The sequence below is a fragment of the Oryctolagus cuniculus genome, chromosome 16, assembly GCF_964237555.1.
Source record: "Oryctolagus cuniculus chromosome 16, mOryCun1.1, whole genome shotgun sequence".
Taxonomy (NCBI): Eukaryota; Metazoa; Chordata; class Mammalia; order Lagomorpha; family Leporidae; genus Oryctolagus; species Oryctolagus cuniculus.
The window spans coordinates 14,244,653-14,272,339 of record NC_091447.1 but is presented as its reverse complement, the minus strand read 5'-3'; the positions used below and the strand labels follow the sequence as shown (position 1 = coordinate 14,272,339).

Genomic DNA, 27,687 nt, shown 5'->3' with positions numbered 1-27,687 from the left:
AAAGCCAGGAGCCAGGTGCTTCTTCCTGGTCTCCTATGCGGGTGCTTGGGCCATCCTCCACTGCCCTCCTGGGTCACAGCAGAGAGCTGGACTGGAAGAGGAGCAGCTGGGACTAGAACTGGTGCCCATATGGGATGCTGACACCACAGGTGGAGGATTAACCAAGTGAGCCACGGCGCCAGCCCTCCTCATTACTTTTCTAGTCTGAAAACATTTACTTAAAGTCAGGGACATGAGAGCATGAGCTATCTCTGATATTATTAAATGTGAACTATCACTGATTTTGCTGAATGTGAACCACCATTGATGTTATTGAACGTCACTTTGCAGGTCCTAACTCACGGCATAATATGAAAAATCAGGAGTTGTGTGGATGAGTAGGATAGAGACCAACAGTCATCATGAGCAGAAGATGCATTTGTCCACATAAAAAATGCAAGATGATTCTGTTATTTTAAACTTATTTATTTATTTGAGAGGCAGAGAGACAGAGACAGAGCCCCCATCCACGGGTCCATTCTCCAAATACCTGCAATAGCTGGATGGGACAGGGTCAAAGGTGAGAGCTGGAAGGTCAGTCTGAGACCCCCCACTTGGGCTGCAGGGACCCAGTTATGTATGTGTTTTTTTTTTATTTGAGAGGTGGAGTTGCAGACAGAATGAGGGAGAGACAGGAAGAAAGGTCTTCCATCTGCTAGTTCACTCCCCAAATGGCCACAACTGTTGCAGCTGGGCTGATCTGAAGCCAGGAGCCAAGAGCCTCCTCTGGGTCTCCCACTTGGATGTAGGAATCCTGGTGGACACGCTAGACAAAATGAGGGTTTTCTAACAACCACCCTGGTTGTTCTAAAGTCTCAGCTTTGCAGCTCTCCTGATACTAACAAGCGCTGGTCACGAGTAACACATGTGAGGAAGATGTAGTGGCCTTCACTCTCCCTCTTAAGTACATGTGTATACCACTGGAGAGAATGGCACATTGACTGGGCACTCTGATGTCGGCCATTTGTGAAGTTTGAGGTCTGACACAATTGAAAAGACATATGCCAAGGAAAAATGTCTGTGCAGCTTTCTCATGAGAAATTCAATCGATTGATTGATTGATTGATTGGCTACTTTAGCAGTAAAGAATAAGGCTTTTCCTTTTGTATGTTTACAAGAAAAATTACCTTCAACCTATGGGATTGCTCCTACTTCTTCGCTCCTGTAAAGTTTTCTTCTATTTTTAGATGACATATTCGTCTTTCATCATAGCGTCATATTTGACTTCACTCCCATATTTTGGCAAGCACAAAGCTCATATTTTGGAGAAGACATGTCAACATGGGATTTTAGACTAGAGATTAAAAAACAAAATTAAGAGCCAGCAGATGGCTTCTTACACTAGTATAATTATTGCTGTTTCAAAATCCTCTCACTTTTCTGATACCGTGTGATAATATTTCTTAAAAACAGCTTAAATGTCCTTAAAACAAAAACCCGTAGCGATCTCCTGAGTCATTTTTTTTCCCCTATCTGTTCTCCGAGAGCTGAGCGTGCAAGCTACAGAACGCTGCCTTTGAACAGAATCCCGTTGGCTGTATTTTAAATAATCAGGAGATTGTGCTTATTTTTTACTGATGTTTCTAGCCCTTCAGTTTTCCCAAGACTCCCGCAGCCTGTCCTTGGAGGGTGCACCTGTGTTCTCTCAGCTCTGATTTTTTTCCCCCACGCGGGCTGTGATTGGCCCACCCGCCTACATCACTCTCACGCATGCGCGGCAGAAGCCTGCCCTGTCGCCTCATAACCCCACTGAAAGTAGCCTTTGTCGACCAAGAGAAAGAAGACGTAGAGTGTGTTTTCCTCTAAGATAACTAACACAGCACGCCTGTCTTGGCTGATTGATGGTGTTGGCGTGGCTGATTGATGGTGTTGGCTCTTCTTCCCGGAAGAGAGCTTTGCCTGGCACCGTGCTGACTTCTGAAGTTCTAACGATCGCTCCCCTTCCGGGTGCTAAGCTAACTCCTTGTTCTCACATTCCCAGAGACAGTTCCTCCGTCCCTGCTCGCTGACAGATCTCCCGTGTTCACGTCCCGTCTCCAGCCATGCCTGTGCTCACTGAGCAGTGATCGGTTCATTGGTGGGCAGGTTGCATCTTCCCGTTTTAAAAAATGGCATGAAACCACAGTACAGGTCTTGAAACAGTCCATCTCCACGCAGTGGAAAGAGGAAAGATATTTAGACATATAAGATTCTTGCCATCAAAAAAAAAAAATTAATACTAATAATAGCACCCGTAAAGCCCAGCAATAATTGAAAATGCAAGTAGCAGATGCTTTGTACATTTTTCCTAACTCTCCCACTGGGATCCAAAGAAAATGGCCTTTATAAAAGAATTCCCATGACACTGTCTTGTAATTAGCGCTATTAAGTTGAGGTGATAAATAACCATTCAGTGGCATAGTACAAAAGAAAATAGCCCTTTGCACTCATTCCTTCTGAGTAGCAAGAGACCTGAGAGTATTGAGTCGAAGTGGGACTTCTTCAACCCTGAGGACTGTTTAGAATTCAGGAAATTAGGAAGCAAGGCAAGATAATTTGTTTTTTCATCTCTCAATGTGATCATGTCCATTAAGATAGCATGTGAAGCTGATTGGACAAAGGAAGTGAATAATTACAACCCACAACTGGGCACATTCCATGAAGCCAGGGTTTTGAGATGTTGGTTTTCAAAAACAGGCTGCAGGGTAGTTCAGGGAGGGCGTGTGTAAAGCCATCCACAGTGCTTTGGTTGGGAGCTGGTTCTCATTGTGGAGAATGAGAGCCTGTGGAGGTGGGGAACGGGGCGCTCCGGTCTCTGTCCCTGCACTGTGACCAGTGGGCTCTGGTCTCATCTGTCTAGGACTGTCACTTTGCACTGCTGAGATTCCTGCTTCTTCCTGTCTGATTTCTACCCGTGACTGCACACTGAGGAGCAGGGACCTGAGGGCTGTAGCAGAGAGGTGGGAGTTAAGGCAGGAGAGGCCGGTCTGTAAGGCTACCACAGAATGCACCAAACACGGGAGTCAGAGAAAGGGTTTATTGATGCGGGGGGCGAGGGGGGAGGAGGAATCCGACAAGGGGCAGAGAAGGAAAAAGAGAACCTGGGTCCAGGAAGCAGGTCCTATTATACCTTTGCCCCAGTGTGGGGGGGGGGGGAGTAGGAGCAGCGAATCCTGTTAGGGTAGGGGTGGAGCTGGTGGTTGGGCCTTGTGGGCTACCCGGGCCAGAGCCTAAGGTGGCATGTGGAGTGTAGACCACCATTTTACTAACACAGGCTCCTAGTTGGAAGCTAAGACGCAGCTGCCAGCATTGCAGCTCCTGGGAGGGAACTGGATCGGCAGAATGAGCCTTCCCTTGCATCAGTTCAATATTAACTGTGCACCTAAGGTCAGAAGAAAGTTAATGACCATTTTGCACACCAGAGAGCTGAAACCCACACTTGATTTCTGTCTCATAATGACAAAAAAAGGGAGAGCAATTTATATTTAAGTTGATTTAAATTTCAAAGCACAAACACAGAGGTCTCCCTGGTATTTTTTTTTTTTTGGGGGGGGGGGATCAGTGAAACTTCCTGCAGGGCTCAACTTTCATAAAAGTTCAAGTCCCATCCACTCCTGTTCCCCAGTGTGGGCAGCCGGCTGGCTGTTTGCTGTGAGCCACCCTGTTCTCACCCTGCTGGGTTAGCGACACCACACCGGAAGCCAGCGCGCAATCAAGGGCAGATTATCTCCTGATTTAGGTTTTGCATGTGTTGAGCTAATGAGCTGACTGAGGCAATCCAAGTGTCTTTAATACACTCTTGGCCGGGCAGGGCAGCTTGGCCCCTGAAGCTTGCCAGCTCCTTTGTTCTCCATCCCCTGGCGAGTGGGAGCGGCTTTCCAGATAAACCTTGATCTCTGCCACCCAGCAAGCAGGGGTGGAGCCTGGGAGCCTGGGGCAGGACTAAGCCCTGGGGGGTGAGGGTGGGACTACACAGGCCATTATTTTTGGGGGGTGCGGGGGGGGGGGCTAGGGAGGGAAACTGGTGCATAATCCCCCCCTTTTTTTTTAATAATTCTGGGCCTGATTCTCTGTGCCCCTAAGGTGAAAAGAAAAAGCGATCTGTAGATGTTTTAAAACTCTAAGTATTAAAATATTTAAGGAGCTATTGGAAGAATATGAAATGAGAGACGATTTGTGGCTCAAATCATGTCTCTCGGGCACTAAAGCTGGGAAATAGTGCTGCTCCGGACGCAGTCCAAACATCAGATTCCTACACACGCTGTGTTGCCCGTGGTAATCATGGTCTTCCTGCTGCCTCAGTTTCCCTTTCTTGATGGTTTTTGTTTAAAGGGAGAGGAGGTGGGCTTGCTCCATGCCTGGAGTATGCAGAGTCTCGAAGGTCTCGAAGGTCTCGAAAGTTTCATCTTAGGCTTAGATGCTAAGAAGCTTCACCCCTCTCAATTGTATGTCGCCACCTGCTGCATAAGAATGCAGGAATACAGGGGGTGGGTGCTGGAGGCGGCGGTTAAGGCGCTGCACGGTTAAGGCGCTGCACTGGACACCTGCATCCCACATCCCAGTGCCTGGTTTCAGGTCTCAGCTCTGCCTCCTGTTCTGGCTTTTCTGCAGGTGCACACCCTGTGAGACTGCAGGTGATAGTTCAAGTTGTTGGATCCTTGCTGCTCAATGGCAAGTCCAGATTGAGTTCTGGGCTACTGGTTTCAGCTTGGCCCAGGCCTGACTGTTGTGGGCATTTGGGGCATAAACCATTGAATGAGAGATCTGTCTGTCTTCCTCTTCCTGTGTCTTTCTGCTTTTATATATATGTGTATATGTATATGTGTGTGTGTGTGTGTGTGTGTAAATATTTATTTATTTATTTGAGGGGCCAACACTGTGGCGTAGCAGGTAAAGCCACCGTCTGCAGTGCTGGCATCCTATATGAGTGCCGCTTCAAGTCCCAACTGCTCCACTTCTGATCCAGCTCTCTGCTATGACCTAGGAAAGCAGTAGTAAATGGCCCAAGTCCTTGGGTTCCTGCACCCACGTGGGAGACCCAGAAGAAGCTCCTGACTCCTGGCTTTGGATTAGCGCAGCTCCAGATGTGGTGGCCATCTGGGGAGTGAACCAGTGGATGGAAAACCTCTCTGTCTATGTCTATGTCTCTCTCTCTCTCTGCCTCTCCTTCTTTCTTTGTGTAACTGACTTTCAAGTAAATACATAAATGTTAAAAAAAAATTTGAGAGGTAGAGTTACAGACAGAGGGAGAGACAGAGAGAGGTCTTCTATCTGCTGGTTCACTCCCCAGATGGCTACAATGGCCAGAGCTGGGCTGTTCCGGAGCCAGGAGCTTCTTCCAAGTCTCTCATGTGGGTGCAGGGGCCCAAGCACTTGGGCCATCTTCCACTGATTTCCCAGGCTATAGCAAAGATCTGAATCAGAAGAGGAGTAGCCGTATAGGATGCCGGCACTGCAGGCAGCAGCTTTACCTGCTACGCCACAGTGCTGGCTCCCTCTCTGCTTTTTAAGTACCAAAACAAAACAGACCAAAAAAGCAGGAATAGAGAAATAGTAATTGCTGGTAATTCAATTTCCTTCTCCATCTTTGTTTCACTTTTTCTTAGTACAAATCTACAGAAACTCCTCCCCTTGCTTCCCCGTGTTGGGAGCGGGCATTTTCTGCTGTCATTTATAATTGACAAGTAAGAGCCGTCAGGGGAAACCCTTCTCCTGGGGATGTGACCCAGCTCTAATCCATCCTTCATCGCATTAAAGGTCTAATTGCACAAACCACCGTGCAAATGGAGCTGTTGTCAGCGACGCTGGAAATGACGTGAGCCCAGTTGGTGGATGTTAAGTTGGCCACGCTCTGGGGTGGCAACACAGAGCAGGGGCTCTCTCTTGCCAAGTCTCCACATCTGCCAGGATCAGTGATGCTTAAGACAGAGGAGAAACTTGGCCCTTGGACTGTTCTGTTCTGTAACACACACATACTCAGCACTGGACAGTGTCTGAGTCAGACAGCTTCTCTTTAAGTGAATAGGAAGAGATCTGTAGAAGTGTTCACCCTGTGGTCAGTGAGGCTTGAAGCAGGATATTTTGACAGGAAGCTGTTCTGTTTGCAGATGCAGGAACAGAGAGGGATTGAGGCTTTATGGAATAATCCCAGGTCTGTTTCTTTTTTATTATTATTATTATTATTTTAAGGTTTATTTGTTTGAAAGGCAGACTTACAGAGAGGCGGGGGGAAAGAGAGAGAGAGAGAAAGAGAGAGAGAGAGAGGTATTCCATCCGCTGGTTTACTCCCCAGATGGCCACAATAGCCAGAATTGTGCCAGTCCAAAGCCGGGAGCCAGGAGTTTCTTCTGGGTCTAACATGGGTACAGGGGCCCAAGGCCATGGGCCATCTTCTACTGCTTTCTTCGGCCACAGCAGAGAGCTGGTTCGGAAGTGGAGCAGCTGGGACTCAAACCAGTGTCTATATCAGATGCCGGCAATGCTAATCCACAGTGCCAGCCCCCTCTAGGTCTCTTTCTAAACAGCGGCATCAGAATTCCTCCTTGACCGAATAAAGTTTGATTCCTCCAAAGAAGTGGTCCACAATTTTAATTTGCATAGCAGGTACCTGCTGCAGGCTTGGTAATGGTGCTAATTCCCGGGCCACGCCTCTTGGGACTTCCTGTGAGTGAGGGCCCTGCATCTGAATTTTAACTTTATAGAATCCTAAGGGACTTATGCCAGACATTGACAAACACATTCCAAAGTCTGTATGATCTACAGACTCAGGAAGTGAGTGATGTTTTATAAAGGGTGTTTGTTGGTCTTAGGAACCAAGCATGGGAGAGAAAATCAAAAATATACTTTACGTTTCTGCTCCTAGCTCATTTATTGGAGGATGGCCTAGCATTTCACTGTTTCCCTACTGGAATAGAGAATTTTCTCACGGGAATAGTAACAGACATAATAAAGCTCTCGTGACATTGGCAGTGAAAGCTGTCTGAACGGAGAGAATCATTCCCAAGCTTTATTTGGTGGGCAGAGTCCGGAGGCAGCAAGCATTCTGACCCAAGGTTCTGTAGACCTGTCAGGAAGACATGTGTTTTGGAACTGATCTCCCCTGATGTAAAAGGAATGTGAACTGAAGCCCATCTCCACTGAGGTGCACCTGCTCCAAAGCCAGGGCCTTGCACGCTGTGAGCAGAGCCCAGATCAGGTGAACTGATGTGTCTATTGGGTTCTTTTGCCAAGAAGAGGCACATTGCTGTTGATTGAAAATGCCAACATTTAATAACAAAGAAAGCCCACAGCATTCACGCTAACAACAATTATGATGAATTGGGGAAGTTTCCACCGTCCTTGTAATGGGCTTGTTTTCAGGTGGAAGAACGACCGGGAGACGTTTGGAGCTGCAGTTCCCTTCAGAGCCTTAGGAACAGACGTGCCTGTCAGAGCTCCCCATCTTCCTGCACTCGGGCTGCCATCCAGGGCACCACAGCGCATGTGCAATGTGCTGTGCTCATCCTAGAGGTTCTGATTCTCTTCCTTTGATTTTGCGTTGTGTCTACGAGACTCACTCCCTGTATCCTGCTTCTGGAAGCAGAGAAAAGGGCAGGTGCATCCCCTGTGTCATCGCCCAGGAGTAGTAAAGCGACCTGTCCACTCTGTGGTGGGGTAGAGAGGAGGTTAGGGAGGCGGGATCGGTCAGTACTGGCTCTGTTTAGCACCAGAAGAGAGGGGACATTGCCCCGCAGCTTGTGGTCCCCAGGGATTGGGGTGGCCGCCAGGACTGTTCCCACAGTGGGCAGAATCCATCCGTAGGCCTCACAGGTGCTGGAGCGGCCACCTAGTCTGCAGGCTCAGCGAGCACCTTGAACCCTCAGTCCTCAGGGTCATCGCTGCAACTAACCGAAGCTCCGAATGCATGCCCAAGTCCAATGATTGAAGTTGCTGTATTTTGCTCATAATCAAAGAAGTGCACGAATCAGCCAATGGCATGGTTTGGGGGCCAAACAGACAGCCTCATTAAAAGAGCACATCTATTTGGACGGCCTGGCCTCCCCTCCCTCCCACCCTCTGCTAAGGGAATTTTCTTGTAGTCCACAAGTGCGGTTGTTTTTTCACGACCTTGATGTTTTCAGAAGAATGTCACGTAGATAAAATCACCCGCGATGTTGTCAGATTCGTGTTGAAATTCAAACTGCATATGCTTTTCTTTATTTGAGAAGAGAGCTGGCTCATTGCCTTCGGGATGGACTTGAAAAGTACACAGAGTGGACAATCTCCTCAGTAATCGGTGCTGAAAAACCTGTACCTCCACCTGCTGAAGAGCGAAATTGGACCCTTCAGTCATATCGTATATAAAAAAATCAGCTCACAATGGATTAATGTATAAGTGTGAGACCTGAAACTGTAAAACCACTAAAGGAACACAGGGAGAGCGCTGCACCTTCCGTCTGGACAATGGCTCTCTTGGATAAGACTCAAAACCACAGGCCGACACAAGTAAAAATAGACAAACGGGACCACAACAAACCTAAAAGCTTCTGCACGGCCAAGGACACAGTTAACAGAATGAAGAGACAGCACGTGCAGTGGGAGAAAATACCACGAATCGTACAATAAGAGATTAAAATGCAAGACAACAATATAATAATGTAAGGAATAATGGTCACGTGAGGAACTCAGACAACTCAATAGCAAGAATGCAATTCTATTTAAAAATGGACAAAGGACTTCTTTTCTCACATGAAGACATACACGTGGCCAGCAGGTTTATGAAAAAATGCTCAGCATCGCTAATTACCTGGGAGCTGCAAATTAAAATCATGATGAGAAATCCCCTGTCACCTGTTAGGATGTCGTTATCAAAAGCACAGGAGGAGACAGAAAAGGGAACCTTGGTCAGTGCTGTGAGCATGGGCATTAGCGCTGGTGCGGCCGTGTGGGACCCAGCGTGGAGGGTCCTCACCAGAGGCCTAACACAGTTAGCGAGTGGCCAGTACTCACGCTTCCAGGTTTGCACAAGAACTGGAATCACTTTGGCAAAGAAGGATTCCACATTTCCTATTCGGAGCAGCGTTATTCCCAATAGCCGAGATGCGCCGTCAGCCCGGGCGTCCATCCGTGGGTATACGGATGGAGGGAATAGAGCACAGGCAGACAATGGAACACAAGTGGTGCTCTAAAGAGGAGGAAGTGCTATCCCTGGGGGTAGAATAGGTGGAGCCGGAGGACACTGTGCCGAGTGGAGTAAGTTGGGCACAAAAAGGCAGAGGCTGTGTGAAGTGTGGTATTCACGGAATCTGCCAACGCTGAACTTGGCAGAAGCAGGGAGTAGACTGCTGGGGATATGGTAACCAGAGGTACAAACTTCAGTCAGATAGGAGGACCACATTGTTGAGATCTGTGACACAGCAGCATGACCCACGTGGTTAATAATACACTGTGCACTTCAGAATGGCTACAGAATAGATTTTCAATGTTTTTGCTATTAAAAAAAAATGGTAAGGATACCGGACAGTAGATGCTTTAACCCGATCTATAATCATTCCACAATGTATACCTATCTGCAGATTCTGTGTCTATGCATTTAACCAACCATAAACTGAATATATTTGAAAAACTAATTCCAGAAAATTCCAAAGAGCAAAACTCGAATTTGCCACGCACTGGGCACCACACCAAGTGCATACACATGAGGTGTCACACAGGCACCCCCTGCCATTGCCTCCCCCTCCCAGGCCCTCAGCCCACCCTCGGTGGAGCCTTGTTCATCTCAGACCTTGTTTGCATGCTGGGTGATGCCAGCATCTCTACTTGCTTTTCTTGTCATTCTCCCTAGCAACATAATAACTATTTACATTGCCATTGTATTATCAATAATCTAGACGTGGTTTAAACTATTAAAGAGGATATGCATAGACCTTTTGCAAATAGTGTGCCATTTTATATAAGGCTCTTGAACCTGAAATGAGTTCCACTGCAGATACCAAAGATTGTGTATTGTAATGTAATCATTCCACAGTGCATATACAATCACTTTGCAATGTTTACATATATCACATCATATGGCACCCCATGCATGTGTATAATTATTTTCCAATTGAAAAATAAATTTTAATTGTCAATTGAAAATAAAAAGTAAATAAAAATAAATTTTTATTTTCAATTGAAAATAAAAAAGTAAATAAAATCATTTATATTGATAAAAAACAAATATATCAAAACATTTCCCCAAAAATATATTTTAGCTCAAATTTTTATTTCCTTTTATGTATTTGAGACACACAGAGAGAGAATGCACACAACAGAGCTCCCATCAGCTGATCCGCTTCCCAAATGCCTGCAGTAGCCAGGACTCAGCCAGCCTGAAGCTGTGTGCCGGGAGCTCCGCCCAGCCCTCCATTGTGAGTGGCAGAGACCCAGTTGCTAGCTGCCTCTCTTGGTGCACGTTAGCAGGAAGCTGCATCAGGAGCTGAAGTAGGCCTTGGACCCAGGCACTCTGATGTGGTGTGCTGGCCGTCTTCACCTGCATCCTAACTGCTTAGTTAGTTAAATCCACTTAGTTTTGCTATATGGAAATTTTAGGAGATTGTTTTCTCATAGCAGCCATTAAAGTGCTTACATTAATACTTGAAAATGGTGACATAGCGGCCCAGACTCAGTTATTCACTGCAGGCCAGCATTGTGGTGCAATGGATTGGGACACCCATATTCTATATTGGAGATGCCGGTTTGAGTCCCAGCTATTCCACTTCTTCTATTTTTTTTAATTTATTTATTTAAAAGGTAGAGTTACAGAGAGAAAGAGAGATCTTCCGAGCTGGTTCACTCCCCACATGGCTGTAATAGCTGAGGCTGGGCCAGGCCAATCCCAGAAACCCAGAGCTGCTTCTGGGTTTTCCACATGGATGCAAGGGCCCAAGGACTTGGGCCATCCTCTGCTGCTTTCCCAGGTGCATTATCAGGGAGCTGGATCAGAAGTGGAATAGCTGGGTCTTGAACTGGTGCCCTTATGGGATGCAGGTGTCGCAGGTGGAGGCTTAACCTATTACACCACAGGGCCAGCCCCCTGGCTATTCTACTTCTGATCCAGCTTCCTGCTAATGCACCTGGGAGGCAACAGGTGATGGCCCATGTCTTTGGGCCCTTGCCACCCACATGGGAGATCCAAGTGGAGTTTTGGGCTCCTGGCTTCTGCCTGGCACAGTCCCAGCTGTTGCATACATTTGGGGAGTGAAACATCAGATAGAAAATCTCTCTCTCTCTCTCTCTCTCCCTCCCTCCCTCCCTCCCTCCCTCCCTCCCTCCCTCTCTCTCTGTCCCTCTGCCTTTCAAATAAATAAATAAATAAACCTTGTGAAAAAGCATTTACTATGTGGAGATGCAGAGTTTTTCAGCAATTGCTGTGTGGTCCTCACAGCTGCTATGTAACTACCAGTGAGAAGTATTTTGCAGCTTCTGACGTGAAATTGTGTCAGTTCCAGGCACAGCTCCAGCCTGGGGCAACTTTCAGTCTCCCCCCTTTGGATCACTCAGTCCCTGGCATGCAAGAGCCATGTGGTGCCCCTGGGCCCCTCCTCTGGTCCCTGCAGAGGTGCCTGTGCCAGTCACTGAGCCCCAGTAGACCCAGTGGTGATGGAGCTACATCGCAGCCGGGCCAGGGTCTCTCACTGGAGCTGGAACTCCCTCCCCCCTTGCCGTGTGCTCCATGGAGTCTCTGGCCTCCGAGGAAGGCAGGCCGCATTGGAGTGCCCTGTCCATCCCGAGAAGGAGCAGCTCAGGAAGCAATAAACCTGCCCCCCACCCGCCCCAGCCCTCCGGTGCTAGCCACTCCTCCATGCAGCAGCGCACACTTGGCGGCTCTGTCTGCTGTAGGTCAGTGCTGGATCTGTGCCCAAACCAGCTGGCCTGTCCTCAGTGTCCCCTCAACCATCCACCTGACCTCACCTCTTAGATCCACACCCACCAGAGACCCGGCTCCTAGCTCGCCTCTGCCTGAGCCTGTCTAGGGTGTTCCTTCCAGATGTCCTGCTCCGGGGCACAAGCCGGTGGCCTTTCCATCGTGGAAGCGAAGGCTCTAAGATTTGCCGGTTCTTGCCGAGCAAGGGAAGGCAGCGTTTCTCTGCAGAATTTTCCCCTCCCAAGCCTGGTGCCTGGGCACAAGATCCTAGCTTGGATGTCAGAATAGAAATGTGAATGATTTTTTAAACAATTTTATTTTTTGAGAGGCAGAGCTACCGAGAAAGGGAGAGACAGAGAGAGAGGTCTTCCATCTGCTGGTTCTCTCTCTAGATTGCTACAAGGTCCAGGAGCCAGGAGCTTCTTTTGGGTCTCCCATGTGGGTACAGGGGCCCGAGCACTTGGGCCATCTTCTGCTGCCTTCCCAGGTGCATTAGCAGAGAGCAGGATTGGAAGTGGGGTAGCTGGGACTTGAACCGGCACTCATATAGGATGCTGGCACCACAGGTGGCGGCTTTACCCACTACACCAGCCGGCCCCTAAACGTTATTTTTTTAAATGTAGCTTACTTGTGTGCTATAAAACCTTAGTGTGGGATGGGTATTTGGCCTGGTGATTGGATCACTCTATGGGACACCCTGCATTCCACATCAGAGTGACTGCATTCCAGTCCTGGCTCTGCTCCCAGTTCCAGCGTCCTGCTAATGCATACCCTGGGAGGGAGCATTAGGGTCCCTGCCACCCATGTGGGAAACCTGGATTGAGTTCCCAGATCCAGGCTTAGGCCTTGGTCAGCCCCAGCTGTTGAGGCTATCTGGGGAGTGAACCAGTGAGTGGGACAATGTTTCTTTTCTTTTTTTTTTTTTTTAATTTTTCTTTTTTTTTTTTTTTTTGACAGGCAGAGTGGACAGTGAGAGAGAGAGAGAGAGAGAAAGGTCTTCCTTTGCCGTTGGTTCACCCTCCAATGGCCGCCGCAGCTGGCGCGCTGCGGCCGGCGCACCGCGCTGATCCGATGGCAGGAGCCAGGAGCCAGGTGCTTTTCCTGGTCTCCCATGGGGTGCAGGGCCCAAGCACCTGGGCCATCCTCCACTGCACTCCCTGGCCACAGCAGAGAGCTGGCCTGGAAGAGGGGCAACCGGGACAGAATCCGGCACCCCAACCGGGACTAGAACCCAGTGTGCCGGCGCCGGCCGCTAGGCGGAGGATTAGCCTAGTGAGCCGCGGCGCCGGCCGACAATGTTTCTCTCCCTCTCTCTCTCTCTCTGTCTGCCTTTCAACTAAAGAAAATAAATAATAGAATATTTTTTTAAAAGCAACCTTACTGATAAGATCTGACCCGTTGGTTTTTCTGGAGTATTACAATCCCCACGGCAGAGTTGTGTAGATGTGAAAAGCAAAGCGAGAGACTTGGGTTCTGACCTGGCTGAGCCATTTGATGGGACTTAGCAGCTCCCAGGGACTCCCTTTCTTACTCTGGGGAATGGCGCCAACAGCAAATGTACTAGAGGGAGACCCATAAAACAGGAGGCTTTGCCCGGATGCAGTTAGGCTCAGAAATCAGTTTGGCTTTTACCAGCGGAGATGGATCTGTAACAGTTTAGTTCCTGACGGGGCTTGGAGAAGGTAGAGAAGTAAGATGCCCTTGGATCTTCTTAAAGGAGCGAACACTTGAGAGCCATCGCCACTCATGTCTTTCACTGGGTGACTATTGCAGATTGGCCCAAATCTCTCCTGTCCCCAGAGCACATCCATTGAAAGGCACTTAAACTAGCATCGTTCTGCCTCTTGAGAAAAATGCTGACGGAAAATTGTGGCCAAGGTTACCTTGATTTTAGTCCATTGCGGTTTTATTTTAGTTGGACAGTATGCAAGCTGTCTCTGCATGAAAAGACAGCATGTATTTCATTTTGTTTCCAGTAAATTTCCTTGGAAGGCTGGTGATAGAGCAGGCGACTGGCGTCAAGTGCAGGTCTCTGAGTGTGACCTTGGCTGTGGGCTCTGTTTTTGCTCTAATTAAAGGACCTGGTAGGGGGAACCCTTGCTCTAGCAACACGGTATCATAACTCTGATTGCACAGGTAGAAAATCTTATTCAGAAGGAAGCACTGTAGAAACAGGGAGAAGTAGAAGGAGAAGTGTTCGGCACAGTGGTTGAGTCACACCTTGGACAGTCAGAGGCTATATAGGAACATCTGAATTCGGGTTCTACTTTTGCTCCTGACTCCAGCATCCTGCTGACACACACCCTGGGTGGCAGCAGTGACGGCACAAGTCCTTGGATCCCTGCCACCCACGTGGGACACCCAGATTGAGTCCTGTGCTCCTGGCTTCAGCCTGGCCTGAATCCTGGCAGTTGTGGACATTTGGGGAGTGAACGAGGGGATGAGAGATCTGTGTGTGTGTGTGTGTGTGTGTGCACACACACCCACGCACCTTCCAGCAAAATAAACATTTTTAAAGGGAAATGGAAGAGAAGGAAGTTTGGAGGGTCTTGGCTGTACTACAAAGCCTACGAATTGAAATGGACCCCTGTGTGCCTCCAGGCAGGGGTAAATCCTGCAGCCTCCGGCGTCCGCTGGGGAGACAGACCCTTTTTCATCTTCTCACTGCAGATTCACTGTGATGTCTGCTGCTGTGCGTTTCCAGAGCATCAGCTCTTGCAGCCAAGTGTTCATGAAAGTCATGCATTTCCTTCAAATGCGCAGCAAGCACTTACCGTCTGCTCTGTAGAAACCCGGGGCTTGGGGGGCTTGGGCAGGGCTGGAGGAGACGGGAATAGAAAGGAGCATTTTTAAAATGAGCTGGTCGGGGCAGGGTTTGTTGCTGTTTTTTTTTTTTTTTTTTTTTTTGACAGGCAGAGTGGACAATGAGAGAGAGAGACAGAGAGAAAGGTCTTCCTTTTGCCGTTGGTTCACCCTCCAATGGCCACCACAGCCAGTGCACTACGGCCGGTGCATCGCGCTGATCCGAAGCCAGGAGCCAAGTGCTTTTCCTGGTCTCCCATGGGGTGCAGGGCCCAAGCACCTGGGCCATCCTCCACTGCACTCCCTGGCCATAGGAGAGAGCTGGCCTGGAAGAGGGGCAACCGGGACAGAATCCGGTGCCCCGACCAGGACTAGAACCCCGTGTGCCAGTGCCGCAAGGCGGAGGATTAGCCTATTGAGCCACGGCGCCGGCCCGGGGCAGGGGTTTTTCACAGCAGTAAATCACCCCTTGGGATGCAGGCATCCTATATCCAAATGCCTGGTGCAAGTCCCAGCTCTGCTCCAAATTCCAGCTTCCTGCTAATGTGTACCCTGGGGGCAGCAGGTGAGGGCTCAAGTAATTGGATTCCTGCCACTCATGTGGGTGACCTGGATTGAGTTATTGGCTCCTGGGTTCAGCCTGGCCCAGCGCTGGCTCTCATGGGCATTTGGGGAGTGAACCAGTGGATGAGATCTCCCTCTCTGTCTGTCTCTCTGCCTTTCAAATTAAATGTATAAAGTTTTAGACTAACATCTTAGTAGGAAACGTAAGTTCTTGCTTAGACCATTGGCAGTGAACCTCCTATTCTGTTCTCAGCCTCACTCTCGTTCCACCCATTTTTTGGCAATTTAACCTTTATAGCGCTTTGATGCAGATCGGAGAGTCCGACCCAGACACTTAGCCATAGCTGTCTCCTGCCTAGTTCTGGGCAAGCTGTTTAGCATCTCCCAGGCTCCGTGTTCCCATCTGTGGAATCATCGTGGGCCATCAGCGCAGGGCTCGGACCCACCTTGCACCTGCCCGCAAACAGCACTGAGCAACAGAGACTCCACCCACTTCACTTCGGGCTTTTGTATGAAGTGTCACGTAGCTGTCAGAATGTAAACAGAGTCTACTGTGGCCCAGGAAGTTGGTCAGACCTCCTGGAAACGTGTAGATTCCTGTGTAAGACTGTGCATCACTGAGGGGTGCCAGCACGTGCACCTTGCTCAGGGCCCGCCCCCCAAACCTGTAGAGTTTTTGGTTTCCAGCTGGCACATGGTGGTAACTTTGAAGCCTCCTCCTACAGTGACTATTGCTAGGCCTGCACCGTGCAACTCTATCCACGCAGGTGATACATGCACCAGGCAAATTATGAGCAGCGGGAAAATTAAGAACAGTATTAGAAAATATGTGAAGTCCGGCGCCGCAGCTCACTAGGCTAATCCTCCGTCTGCGGCGCCGGCACCCCGGATTCTAGTCCCAGTCGGGGCACCAGTTCTGTCCTGGTTGCTCCTCTTCCAGGAGCTCTCTGCTGTGGCCCGGGAGTGCAGTGGAGGATGGCCCAAGTCCTTGGGCCCTGCACCCACATGGGAGACCAAGAGAGGCACCTGGCTCCTGGCTTCGGATCGGCTCAGCATGCTGGCCATAGCAGCCATTTGAGGGGTGGACCAATGGAAAAATGAAGACCTTTCTCTCTGTCTCTCTCTCACTGTCTAACTCTGTGTGTCAAAAAAAAAAAAAAAAAAAGAAAAGAAAAGAAAAGAAAGAAAATATGTGAGACTCCATCTTGTCAGCTCACAGCAAAGTTACACAGCAATATTGTAACCGAGTCAGAAGAATGACGCAGGGAGGGGACCGAGGGAGGGAGTGTCTGGATTCCGAGGAGTGGCGTCCACAGAATCTCCGTTCCTCATGAGCCCTCCAAGAGAACTATGGACAGGTGTGGAACCCAGGTTGGCGTAAAGAGGGTGACCTGCAGCCCGACAGCCCCCAGCCTGCTTCTCTGGCTTAGACTCAGTGTTTCCCAGACTCCCTTCAGCTTCCTGTTCCCTCGCTTTGCTGCAGCTTCCCCATGGGTGAGCTCTTCCTCCCCTTGTCCTCTGATGCCTCTTTCATAATCTTTTATTAAGTGTGAATTGAGATTTGTTTGTTTATTTGAAAAGCGAAGTTACGGACAGAGAAAGAGATCTTCCATCTGCTGGTTCACTCCCCAGATGGCTTCAAGGGCCAGGGCTGGGTCAGGCCAAAGCCAGGAACCAGGATTTTCTTGCGGATGGCAGTGGCCCCAAAACCTAGGCCCCCTTCTGCTGCTTTTCCCAGGCGCGTTAGCAGGGAGCTGGATCAGCAGTGGAGCAGCTGGGACTGGAACCAGTGCCCTTATGGATGCTGGCGTCGCAGGCAGCAGCTTTGCCTGCTGCACCACAATGCTGGCCTCTTCTTTCTTAATCTTAACCTCTCCCCACTAAACTGGGTGTGACATTTTCTTCCAGTTGTATCTATCTTGTAATGACTAATTTTTATACAATTTATTTTATTTATTTATTTGAAAGGCAGAGTTTGAGAGAGAGAGAGTTTCCATTTGCTGATTCACTCTCCAAATTGTGGGGAGCAACCCGGACTGGACTGAGTTACTGGAATTAAGACTTATTCTATGCATCTGCTCTCCCACAATATGGCGCCGGGAGAGGAGAAAACAGCTTCTACACAGCTGCCTCCAGTTCAGCCAATAAGCTGTGGGACTTGCTCCTGATTGGAGGAGAGCAGCGTACTCGGTGTGTGGGCAGCCGAGTTGGGATTGGCGGAGGAGGACTATAAAGGAGGAGAGAGACGGCATGCACCAGGAACATCTAAGGGGAACATCTAAGGGGAACACCTGTGCAGCCCCCGAGAGAGCCGGCCGGCGGTGTGCCGCTCCCCTGCGGAAGTGGGGAAAGTGGCAGGGGGAACTGCCCTTCCACGGAGGTGGAAGGGATAGTAGCCAACCCGGGAAGAACCCGCAGCAAACCCGGGGAGGGCCGAGCAGACGAAAGAACAGCGCAGGGTCCTGTGTCGTTCCTCCACGAAGAGGGGGAGCGACACAAATGACCAGAGCTGGGTCAGACTGAAGCCAAGAGTCTGGAATCCCATCTGGGTCTCCCACATGGGTGGCAGGGGCACAAACGCTTGAGCCATCTCTGCTGCTTTCCCAGGTGCATTAGCAGGGAGCTGGATCGGAAGCAGAGCAGCTAAGGATTGGAACAGGCAGTGGCCTTACCTGGTGTACCCCAGCACTGGCCCCAGTGACTACTTCCTGAACTGGTCACTTTGAGTCAAGTCACTAGACCATTTCTTAGCACTACCATGTTCTAGAAATTGTTCCCAGTGCCGGGGCTGTGAAAAGGATCCTCTCTCTTCTCCAGGGACTCACAGTGCAGACTGGTAGAGCCTGGTGTTGGTTGCTCATGATCAAACCCCGAGATAAAGAAAAGCATGAGTGTGCACTAAAACAGCTGTGTGAGGCCAGGAGGAAGTCCTCTTTCTCGCTAGGGCCTTGGCTGCAGGGAGTAAGGCTTCAGACTGCTGTGCATTAAGTCGATAGTGCTTGGGCTGGGGGGCCTAGTGGACAGGAGCAGGTGCACCTGGTGAGGCCTGGAATGCGGCATCCTGGGCCGGAAGCAGAAGCATGGGAGACGCACCCTGAGGGAGAGTCTGTGGCCCCGTGGCCCTGCCTTCGAGGCCAGGCCAAGGGCTTCAGCCTGATTGCCGGCCAGTGTTAGGGAGCATGAGGAGCACTAGGTCCAAGCTTTCAAACGTGTGCACCCCTGGAGCAAGCCCTGCCACATCAGGGGGCTGTGGACCCTGAGCTGGTTCTGAGTTGCACAGCGGCCACGACCGGGCTCCCGGCTGGGAAATGGACGGTGCACTGAGAAGCAGCGGCTGCAGGGGGGAGGCCAGGTGAGAACTGAGAAAGGTCGCGAACTGCGAGGGAGGCAGAGGAGCAGAGTGGGAACACTGGAGGAGGAGGAAGGGCAGGACTTACTGGGAGGTCTGTCTGGGAGAGGCCAAGGCAAAGAAAGCCACGTGGACCACTGAGCCTGGCTGCTGTGGCACTTGGTGGCCTACACAAAAACCCGGGGACGCCGGCAGCGGAGGCCCTGCCTGTAGTCCCACACCTGTGCGTGCGCACAGCCTGTTAACGGCTCATTCCCCCGCACCTGTCCTGGCAGCCTGGGCACGGCACACGCACTTATGGTTCGTGGCATAAAAAATGCTCTGCATGCAGCCCCGAGCCCAGGGAGAGGAGAGGGCAGAGACGGAGACAGAGATCCGGGAATCAGCAGCGCGGCAAGGAGAGCTGACACTGCAGGAGCTGATAAGATCACCCAGAAAGGGGCCCTGGGGAAAGGCTCGAGTTCGTAGAGACTTCAAGGATAATCAAAGGACACAGGAAAGAGAGTTTTAAGTCCACAGTCTCAAATGTGACAGACAGGCTGGGAACCAACCATCGGGACAGACAGGCGGCGGGCGGTGGTCGTTGGTCAGCTTTCAGAGAGTGGGTCCACCAGCACCAGGCGGGCCAGTTGTAATTCCACGTGGGGTGACGACACGGTGAGTACTGTCCCCCGTGGTTTTCAAATCCCAGCACAAGTATCCGTAAATACAAAAACAGCAGTGTGTTACGGTTCCGACTTCCCTCTTGGTTTTGAAGAGTGGGAGAGATTTGAGCGCTGGGAATCCTTGGTAGCTCTGTGCTGGGGCCCAGGAGGCCTCCATCCCTCCTGCCCAGGCATTTCCCGCTGCGGCCTTAGTCCAGGCCGCCTGCATGGAATGTGCGCCTTGCTGCCCAGGCGTGGAGCGCAGCACACAGGGGGCACCTAAAATAAATATTATGTCCTTCTGCAGGCTGGTACTGCGAGATAGCGGATTGTTTACACAGCGAGCAACTGGGTTTTGCCTCCCGTGGGCTGGAAACGGGGCTGTGTTTTCCTAACATGTTTATGTCCACAACCCACAGAACACATCAAAGACCCTGACCACATCTCATTCTCTTTGGGGGAAAAACACCCATTACGGTGCATTTTGACCTTAATTTATGCTCCAAATCTCCCTATGACTTTCTGTGTCATCAGAAAGGAGAGCCACGGGGAGAAGTCCCGGGCTGGATCTATCTGCCTGGCTGGATTTGCTGTCATCTGCCCGGAGCTGTGCAGCGCCACCCTTGGTGGCGGCAGAGGTGGGCAGCCAGAGACACGCACGCTTTACCTGTGAGGGCTGGGCCAGGCCACTGCCCCTTGTGGGTCTCAGTTTCTGCATCCATAAAGTGGGGATGATTTCACCTCCCCAGTTCTCTGCTTGAACTTAGGACAAGACCCTGGGTGAAAAAGCATTTTGTCTGTGAAAATGTGTCACACAGGTGAAAGATTATGTTACTGACAAAAGTTTAAATTCTGGCCCAGTGTCCAACAAATTATTTTTCTGCATCATATTTGAGACTTGAAATGTTAGGTTTCTATCTATAGTAAAAATTTGGTGTGGTTTGTAAGCCTTTTAATTTAAAAAAAAGTCCTTTTTAATATAAATTTGATCACTGATTTGTGTGGAAGATTATTTATTTCAAAGCCAAAGTGACAGAGAGGGACAGACAGAGGAAGGGACACAGAAAGAAAGAGAGATTGATCTTCCATCTGCTGGTTCACTCCCCAAATAGCCACAACTGCTGGGGCTGGGCTGGGCCAAAGCCAAGAGCCTCAAGGTCCCCAACGTGGGTGCAGGGGCCCAAGCACTTGGGCCATCTTTCACTGCTTCCCCAGGGCATTAGCCGGGACTCAGAGCAGCATTCTATTATGGGGTGCAGCTGTTGCAAGCTTTGGCTTAGCCCAGTGTACCACAATGCCAGCTCCTGCTAAGATTTTGTCTTTTTAAAATTTTATTTATTTGGGAGAGAGAGAAAGACCAAGTCAGAGAGCTCCCATGCACTGGTTCACTTCCAGATCATTACAACAGAGAGGCCAGACCAGACTGCAGCTGGGAGCCACGAACTCAATCCAGATCCTCTCATGGGGATGGCAGGACCTACCTGGGGCCATCACTGTTCCCTCCCAGGTGTGCATTAGTAGGAAGCTGGAATCAGGGGTAGAGCCAGGTCTCGAGTCTAGGTCTTAACTGCTAGGCCAAACCCCACCCCAGTTGGTAAATTTTTAAAGACTAGACCCAGGGGTTGGCTCTGTGGCATAGCGAGTAGCGCCGGCATCCCGTATGGGCACCAGTTCAAGTCCCCGCTGCTCCACTTCTGATCCAGCTCCCTGCTGATGCACTTGGGAAAGCAGCAGAAGATGGCCCAAGTGCTTAGGCCCCTGCACCCACATGGGAGACCCAAAAGTTCCTGGCTCCTGGCTTTGGATGGGCCCAGCTCTGGCCATTGCAGCCATCTGGGGAGTGAGCCAGCAGATGGAAGACTTCTCTCTCTCTCTCTCTCTCTCTCTCTCTCTCTCTCTCTGCCTCTGTCTCTCCTTCTCTGTAACTCTGCCTTTCAAGTAAATAGATAAGTCAGAAAAAAAAAAAAAGAAAAAAACTGGACCCAGCTGTGGTCACCCAGTGCAGTGCAATCATTGTGTTTTACTGCTAATGTATCCAGGTTTTCGGTTAGTGTAGCTCTTAGCTTTATAAACTTTAACAGCAGAGAAGAACTCAGCATGGTTTTGAAAGGACACCAGTGCCCCTTGTGCCCCCAGTGATGTTATTGATGGAGTCGTGAGGAAGGAAAATCTGTTGTCCCCAAGACCTCGAGAAAGTGCCCTGCAGGCCAGCCCTCAAATCCGGGGGGCTGTGGACAGGAGCTCTTCCTGAATCCCCCTTGGCTAACTACGAACAAGCATATTTGAACTCGATGCTGTTGTGTGACTCCAGTATGTTCTTCGGTCTCCAGTGGACTCCACGCGTTAGATCCACTGCTTGGGTCTCTTGTTGCAAGGAGAGACTTTCAAAGGCCGTGTCTTGCTTTTGCACTCTGCGCGTTGAAAGATAAGGGGGTGGTTTGTGTTGGCAGCGAGCGAGGCTCCTGGAAGCTGGCGTTCCTGTGGACGTGTTCTGCTGGAGGGAAGCTGTCCCAGAATCAATATTTGTATAGGAAAATGTCCCCAGCCTACCCTCATTCTGATCAGATAAAAGAAACATTAAACTCACAAACCCAAATAGCTGCTCCTTCCTCCTCCCATCCTGCGAGCCTCCCTTCCAAGAGGCACAGAGAGAGGAATTTCTCCTTTATCCCTGAGCATCAATCTCTGTACTGAGGGGCCCACCAAGCCCTCCTGTGGAGACAACCCCAGCTGTGCCTTTCCTGCCTGGGACTTCGTGCAGTGGTCATAAATCCTTGAAATCAGGATAAATACATTTTTATTCCCAAGTGGCCTATGTGAACCACTGGCTGGAATGCATCCGTGGTATTGTGATTTTTTTTTTTTTTTTTGCATTTTTAAGGCTATAGCGCTATTTCTGAGCTGGAATGGAATATTCTGCCGCCTTCATCATCTGAGCACTGCGTCCAAGAGCCCGGCAGAGGCTGGGAGATGATTTGTCTCCACCCAGAGCCTTGCTCACCGCACTCTTCCCGCTTGCTCTGTCCGTTTAAGTGGGGAGTAGGCAGCCCCCCATGCAGGGCTGCGGACATGCGGCCGCAGTCGGTGCTCCATTGCCATGGGCGATGAACCAGAAATGCAGCACAGACTTCTGATCCCAACTTTGCTTCTTTGCTTCTCTGTCCCTTTATCACCATTTCTGTGGATTACAAATCAGGCCTCACAGCCCAGTGTTTGCTCTCGATCCTGGGGTTTTTAATACGTTGTCCTGCATGTTCCATGGCCCAGTATTGTAAGGTAAGAAAAAGCAATAGCCACCCCCTAGAACAAAGTTTTCCTCTAAAACTAAAACTGGCAAGAGTAAAAATCAAAAGGTAACACACATTGAGTGACAAGGAGACTTGCTATATGTTTGTTTTTTAAGATTTATGTCATTTATTTGAAAGGCAGAGTTACAGAGAGAGAGGGAAGGAGAGAGATCCATCTGCTGGTTCACTCTCTAGATGGCCACATCAGCCAGGGCTGGGCCAGGCTGAAACCAGGAGCCAGGAGCTTCCTCCAGGTCCGCCACATGGGTGCAGGGGTCCGAGCACTTGGGCCCTCTTCTACTGCTTTCCTAGGTGCATTAGCAGGGAACTGAATCAGAAGTGGAGCAGCCAGGACTTGAAGCAGCACCCACATAGGATGCTGTTGCTGCAGGCTGTGACTTAACCCGCTGTGCCACAATGCTGGCCCCTCTTATGTGTTTTCTTTTCTTTTTCTTTTTTTAAGATTTATTTATTTATTTATTTGAAAGGCAGAGTTACAGAGAGGCAAGGCAGAGGCAGAGAGAGACAGAGAGAGGTCTTCCATTTTCTGGTTCACTCCCCAAATGGCCGCAACGGCCAGAGCTGCACCAATCTGAAGCCAGGAGCAAGGAGCTTTTCCAGGTTTCTCACATGGGTGCAGTGGCCCAAGAACTTGGGCCATTTTCAACTGCTGTCCCAGGCCATAGCAGAGAGCTAGATCGGAAGTAGAGCAGCCGGAACTCGAACCGGTGTCCATATGGGCTGCCGGCACTGCAGACTGGAGCTTTAACCCGCTGTGCCACAGCACCAGCCCCTCTCTTATGTGTTTTCAGTGGGTTAAGTGGAATTTCTTACCTCTACGGCCCATTGCATTATTAGGAGAGTTTCAGATTGTTTCTGTGTTTTTATCTTTCCCCTTTGGGTTCCCGCCTCTCATTTTGCAGAGAAAACACCAGTGTTTTTCTTTGTTCTGACATTTCCTCCTCTGCGGGCAACAGGACCAACCAGGGACCCCCTTCGATGCAGCACAGATGGGGCTTTGTGAGTAGAAGAAAAGCTTCTGCCCACTCGCACCGCTTCCCCTGGCCTGCAGAGCCACTGTGTGCTCAGTGATTGGGGGTGGCACCGTGGTGAGTGCCCCATGGCAGGTGTGAAAGGCACAAAGCGAGAGGTTCACATCGTGACTTCCAAAAACGCACAACACAGAGGATGATATTTGAAAGTACACAGAACCATGCCAGCTCCATCCAAACCCCAGCAGGTGCCCTCTGTCAGTGAGATCACCTGCTATTGTTGATGGTGAGGACAAAAACCCAGATGTGCAGTAGCTGGGTCCAAGGATTCACTCCTCTCCCCCAGGGCTGCGTCTTCTCCCTCATCCACCTTTTCTCCTCTCTTCGCCAGATGTGGCCATTTGTCCTTACAAGACTGCGGCCGAGACCTCCTGTCTCTTCCACTCCTTGCCACCTTGCCAGGTCAGAGCCACTGTCATCTCTGGGCAGTAGTCACCTAACGGGGCTCCCAGCTCCCACTCCTGCTTCTCTGTAGCCTGCTCGCCACTAAGAAGCAGAAAGGAACTTTGTGAAAATAGACATCGAGCCATGCAGCTCTCCCACCAAACCCCACGTCCTTAGGCTCAAATCTGAATTCAGCATGCTCTCCGCCAAGGTCTCTGGACTGTCATCTTGTTGCATATCCGTGTCTCAGCCCAAATCTCTCTTCACAGAGAAGCTCCAGCCCCGGCCTCCTCACTGAAGTCCCCCACGTGGCTTCCCACCAATTCCCTAGGTGTTCTCTTACGTCCCTTACGGAGACTTGTAATTTCCTCTTATTGGTTGTGGTCCCTGCTCATGGCCTGCTGCCCAGGTAGTTTGTGCACCTTGTGAAGTCAGGGGCTCACCGCGGTGGCTCTCAGGTGTCACCCTGGTGCCAGGCTCGCAGTAGGTGCTCAGCAAACGTTTGTACAAAGGCCGGAGCAAGTGGTATGAAGAGAGAAGTCATCCGCTTCCCATGCGGGGGTCGGAGTTGTGTGGGATGCATGTTGACGCTGCGTATCGATGGGAGGTTGGAGGGAGAGACGGCTGGGGCTGGAGCAGGCCCCGCAGTGAGGAGCTGATGCAGACACCAGAGTCGGGCTTGCAGCTTTTCTGTTCGTTGAGACGGATTCCTTTAGCGGTTGTGCCTGCAGAGCCTGGAGAAGGGAGAGGCTGGAAGGAGGAGGGCTTTGAGTAGCAGGTTATTGCTGCAGCAAAAAGGGGGGCCAGGGAGAGAGGGGGTGCAGAGGGAGAGGTGGCTTCAAGACCCCATAGTCTGGAACTTTGTGGTAACAATGCTATGAGCACCCCACACGTAAAATGTTGTGCTTCCTTTATTATTGAAGCTGCCAGCCAGAAAAGCCACAACTAAAAAATACATACGGCCGCTTTCCGGAGAGGTGAAGGGAGCCTTTCGTGGGAATCCTTGGTGGAACACAGCACTGCTACGATGAGGGCAGGGTGGGTTTAGGCGAGGGGGAGGACGGAGATTAATTCTCCCAGTGTCGTGGATGTTGAAGGAGAGATGCTGTGCAAGGGACATGCCCCTTGCCCACTGGTAACTGTTCATCCCATTGACAAAAAATTGTTCTAATTTTTACATTTTGCTCATCTGCCTAAAATGTTTTCCTGCCCAGCTGCTACCTGGAAGAAAATTAGCCCAAACATTGATGTCCCATTTTGCATTTTTAAAATATTGTTCTTTTTTTTTTCCTTTAAGCAATTGAACAAGATGAGGAAAACAGCGTCAAACACGTGACGGAAGCCGAAGGCTCTGCGGATGCCCAGGTATGGTCAGTGTTGCCACAGCCCCTTGGGCCTCTGATGTTGAGAGAGGCGACACTGTTCAGGTGTTCATAAGGAATGCAGGCTTCCCCTCTTGTGTTCTGTGAACAGCTGTGTTCCTGGGACTAGTGTTCAGTTTCAGTATAAAGGTGTTTCATAGAGTGGCCCTAAGTTGCTGATCATAATTAGACTTTGATTCAGGGGGGAGAGACAGATGCAAGAGGCAGATTTATAGTGGGGTGCGGTGGGGGGGAGAGATCGCTGCACCTCCCAGGAGGGGCTGATGTTGTGGTGCAGCAGGGTGACTCTCACTGGCCACACTGGCAGGTCCCAGCCTGCTTTGCTGCTGGTGTGACTGGGAAAGTAGCAGAAGATGGCCCAGGTCCTTGAGCCCCTGCCACACCCACGTGGGAGACTAGCATGGAGCTCCAGGCTCCTGGTCTCAGCCTGGCCCAGTCCTGGCTGTTGCAGCCCTTTAAGGGGTGAACCAGCAGATGGAACCTCTCTCTCTTTCTCTCTTGCTCTTTTCTATCTGTCTGACACTCTGCCTTTCAAATGAATAAATAAAGCTTTAAAAAAAAAAAAGAGAGAGAAGAAGAAGGGGAGGCTACCCTGGGGCATGCCGTTCCTGGGGACCCTGGAGGCAGGCAGTGAGGATGAGGTGGCTGACACTACACACAGCCGAGCTCAGCCAGACAAGTCAGAGATGTTTAAGCTCCCAAAGACCTGTGTCACGCGTGGGTCTGCTCTGGGTAGCAACTAACCTCTAAATGCTATTGTAGTGGAAGTCCTCTAGGGGTCCCTGTGCTATATCAACTGCTAGCTTTATAGCAAAGTGGGGAGTTGCAAGGTTCTTAGCCTGGTTGACCTCCCGCACCGCAGCCCTAACTTGATTCTGTCCGGAACCATCACACTGATGCTTTCAGTGAAGAGCGCACAGCTTGTCACGTGTCCATAGATTCAACTGTTTTGCTATGAAAACATTTAAAAGGCTGCGATCCACAAGCTCATGCTGGAATTGCACGTAAGGCTCTCACACAACTTATCTAGGAATTCCCCAACTCAGGCTATTGGCTACTTTCTCAAAGACTCCTCCAATCATTTTTTCCTAGGGGCACAAGTGTTTTTAAATTGCAACCGTTGGACGGTGCCGCAGCTCACTGGGCTAATCTTCCACCTGCAGCGCCGGCACCCCAGGTTCTAGTCCCGGTCGGGGCGCTGGATTCTGTCCCGGTCGTTCCTCTTCCAGTCCAGCTCTCTGCTGTGGCCCAGGAGGGCAGTGGAGGATGGCCCAAGTGCTTGGGCCCTGCACCCGCATGGGAGACCAGGAGGAAGCACCTGGCTCCTGGCTTCGGATCAGCACAGTGCGCCGGCCGGCCGCAGCGGCCACTGGGGGGTGAACCAACGGAAAAAGGAAGACTTTTCTCTCTGTCTCTCTCTCTCTCTCACTGTCCACTCTGCCTGTCAAAAAATAAAAAATAAAAAAAATAAATTGCAACCGTAGCCATTCTTTGTTTTGAACTTACTCTGCAGGCAAAAGTCTGACTACGGTTTTATTCCTCGAAAGGATGCACAGTTCTGCTGTTTGAGTTTTGTGATTTGTACCAGCAACAGTGATTGTACAGTGCTTTTGCAGGCTGTAGAGAGGAATGAAACCCTGAGACCAGCCACTCGATAACTAGAGCAGGAACAGAGTCTGCATAAGTCTGAGAGCCGAGAGTTGCCTTCCCGGGGAGCTGAGTGAAGGGGCGTAGGAAGGAAGACAGCTGCCATCTACTCTCGATTCTCTGAGATGACTTGATGGGCCCCCACAGTAGAGCCCCCTGTTTAATAAGGGTTCCTTTTGCAGGTTCAGCCCTCTAAGTACTGCGGGCAGAATCACAAGTTCAAGTCATGTGAGGCGAACTTGAGGCAGTTAGGGATCCGTGGGTGTGATTTACACGCAGGGTTTATCTGACGTTTGACGTGTGTGCGTGGGGCTGATGCAGCAGGTACATGCCGAGTTCACCAGGTTTCAGACTACCTCAGTTCTCACTGCAGAGCCAATTTTAAGCAAGACCAAGTGGAAACTGGCTTCTCATTGCTTCTCCTTCACATGTGCTGAAGTATGTGTCCATGGGGACAGTGCCTCTCAGCCGTTGGAAACTTTGGGTGTATAATAGGTTTATATGCTCACCACCCCCAGGGAGAGGGGACCTCACCGTTCACAAGCTCCTTGCCCACCAGGGAATTCTCGCTTCCACTCAGATGTAGGCCCCTCTCATTCTTCTCCCTCTCAAGGCTGGGGTTCGGCCTGGGGGTGAAGATGCCCACGTCCCACGTCAGAGGACCTGAGTTTGAC

General features: G+C 50.3%; 1 protein-coding gene across 1 annotated transcript in view; it reads left to right on the top strand.

Annotated features, from left to right (window-relative positions):
* The window catches only part of RAPGEF5 (Rap guanine nucleotide exchange factor 5), a 245,354-nt gene that overhangs the window by 96,589 nt on the left and 121,078 nt on the right, over positions 1–27,687 (top strand). Inside the window, exon 8 of the mRNA XM_051852807.2 lies at positions 25,282–25,349. Within this exon, the coding sequence (XP_051708767.1) occupies positions 25,282–25,349 (68 nt within the window). The remainder of the gene's footprint in view (positions 1–25,281; positions 25,350–27,687) is intronic.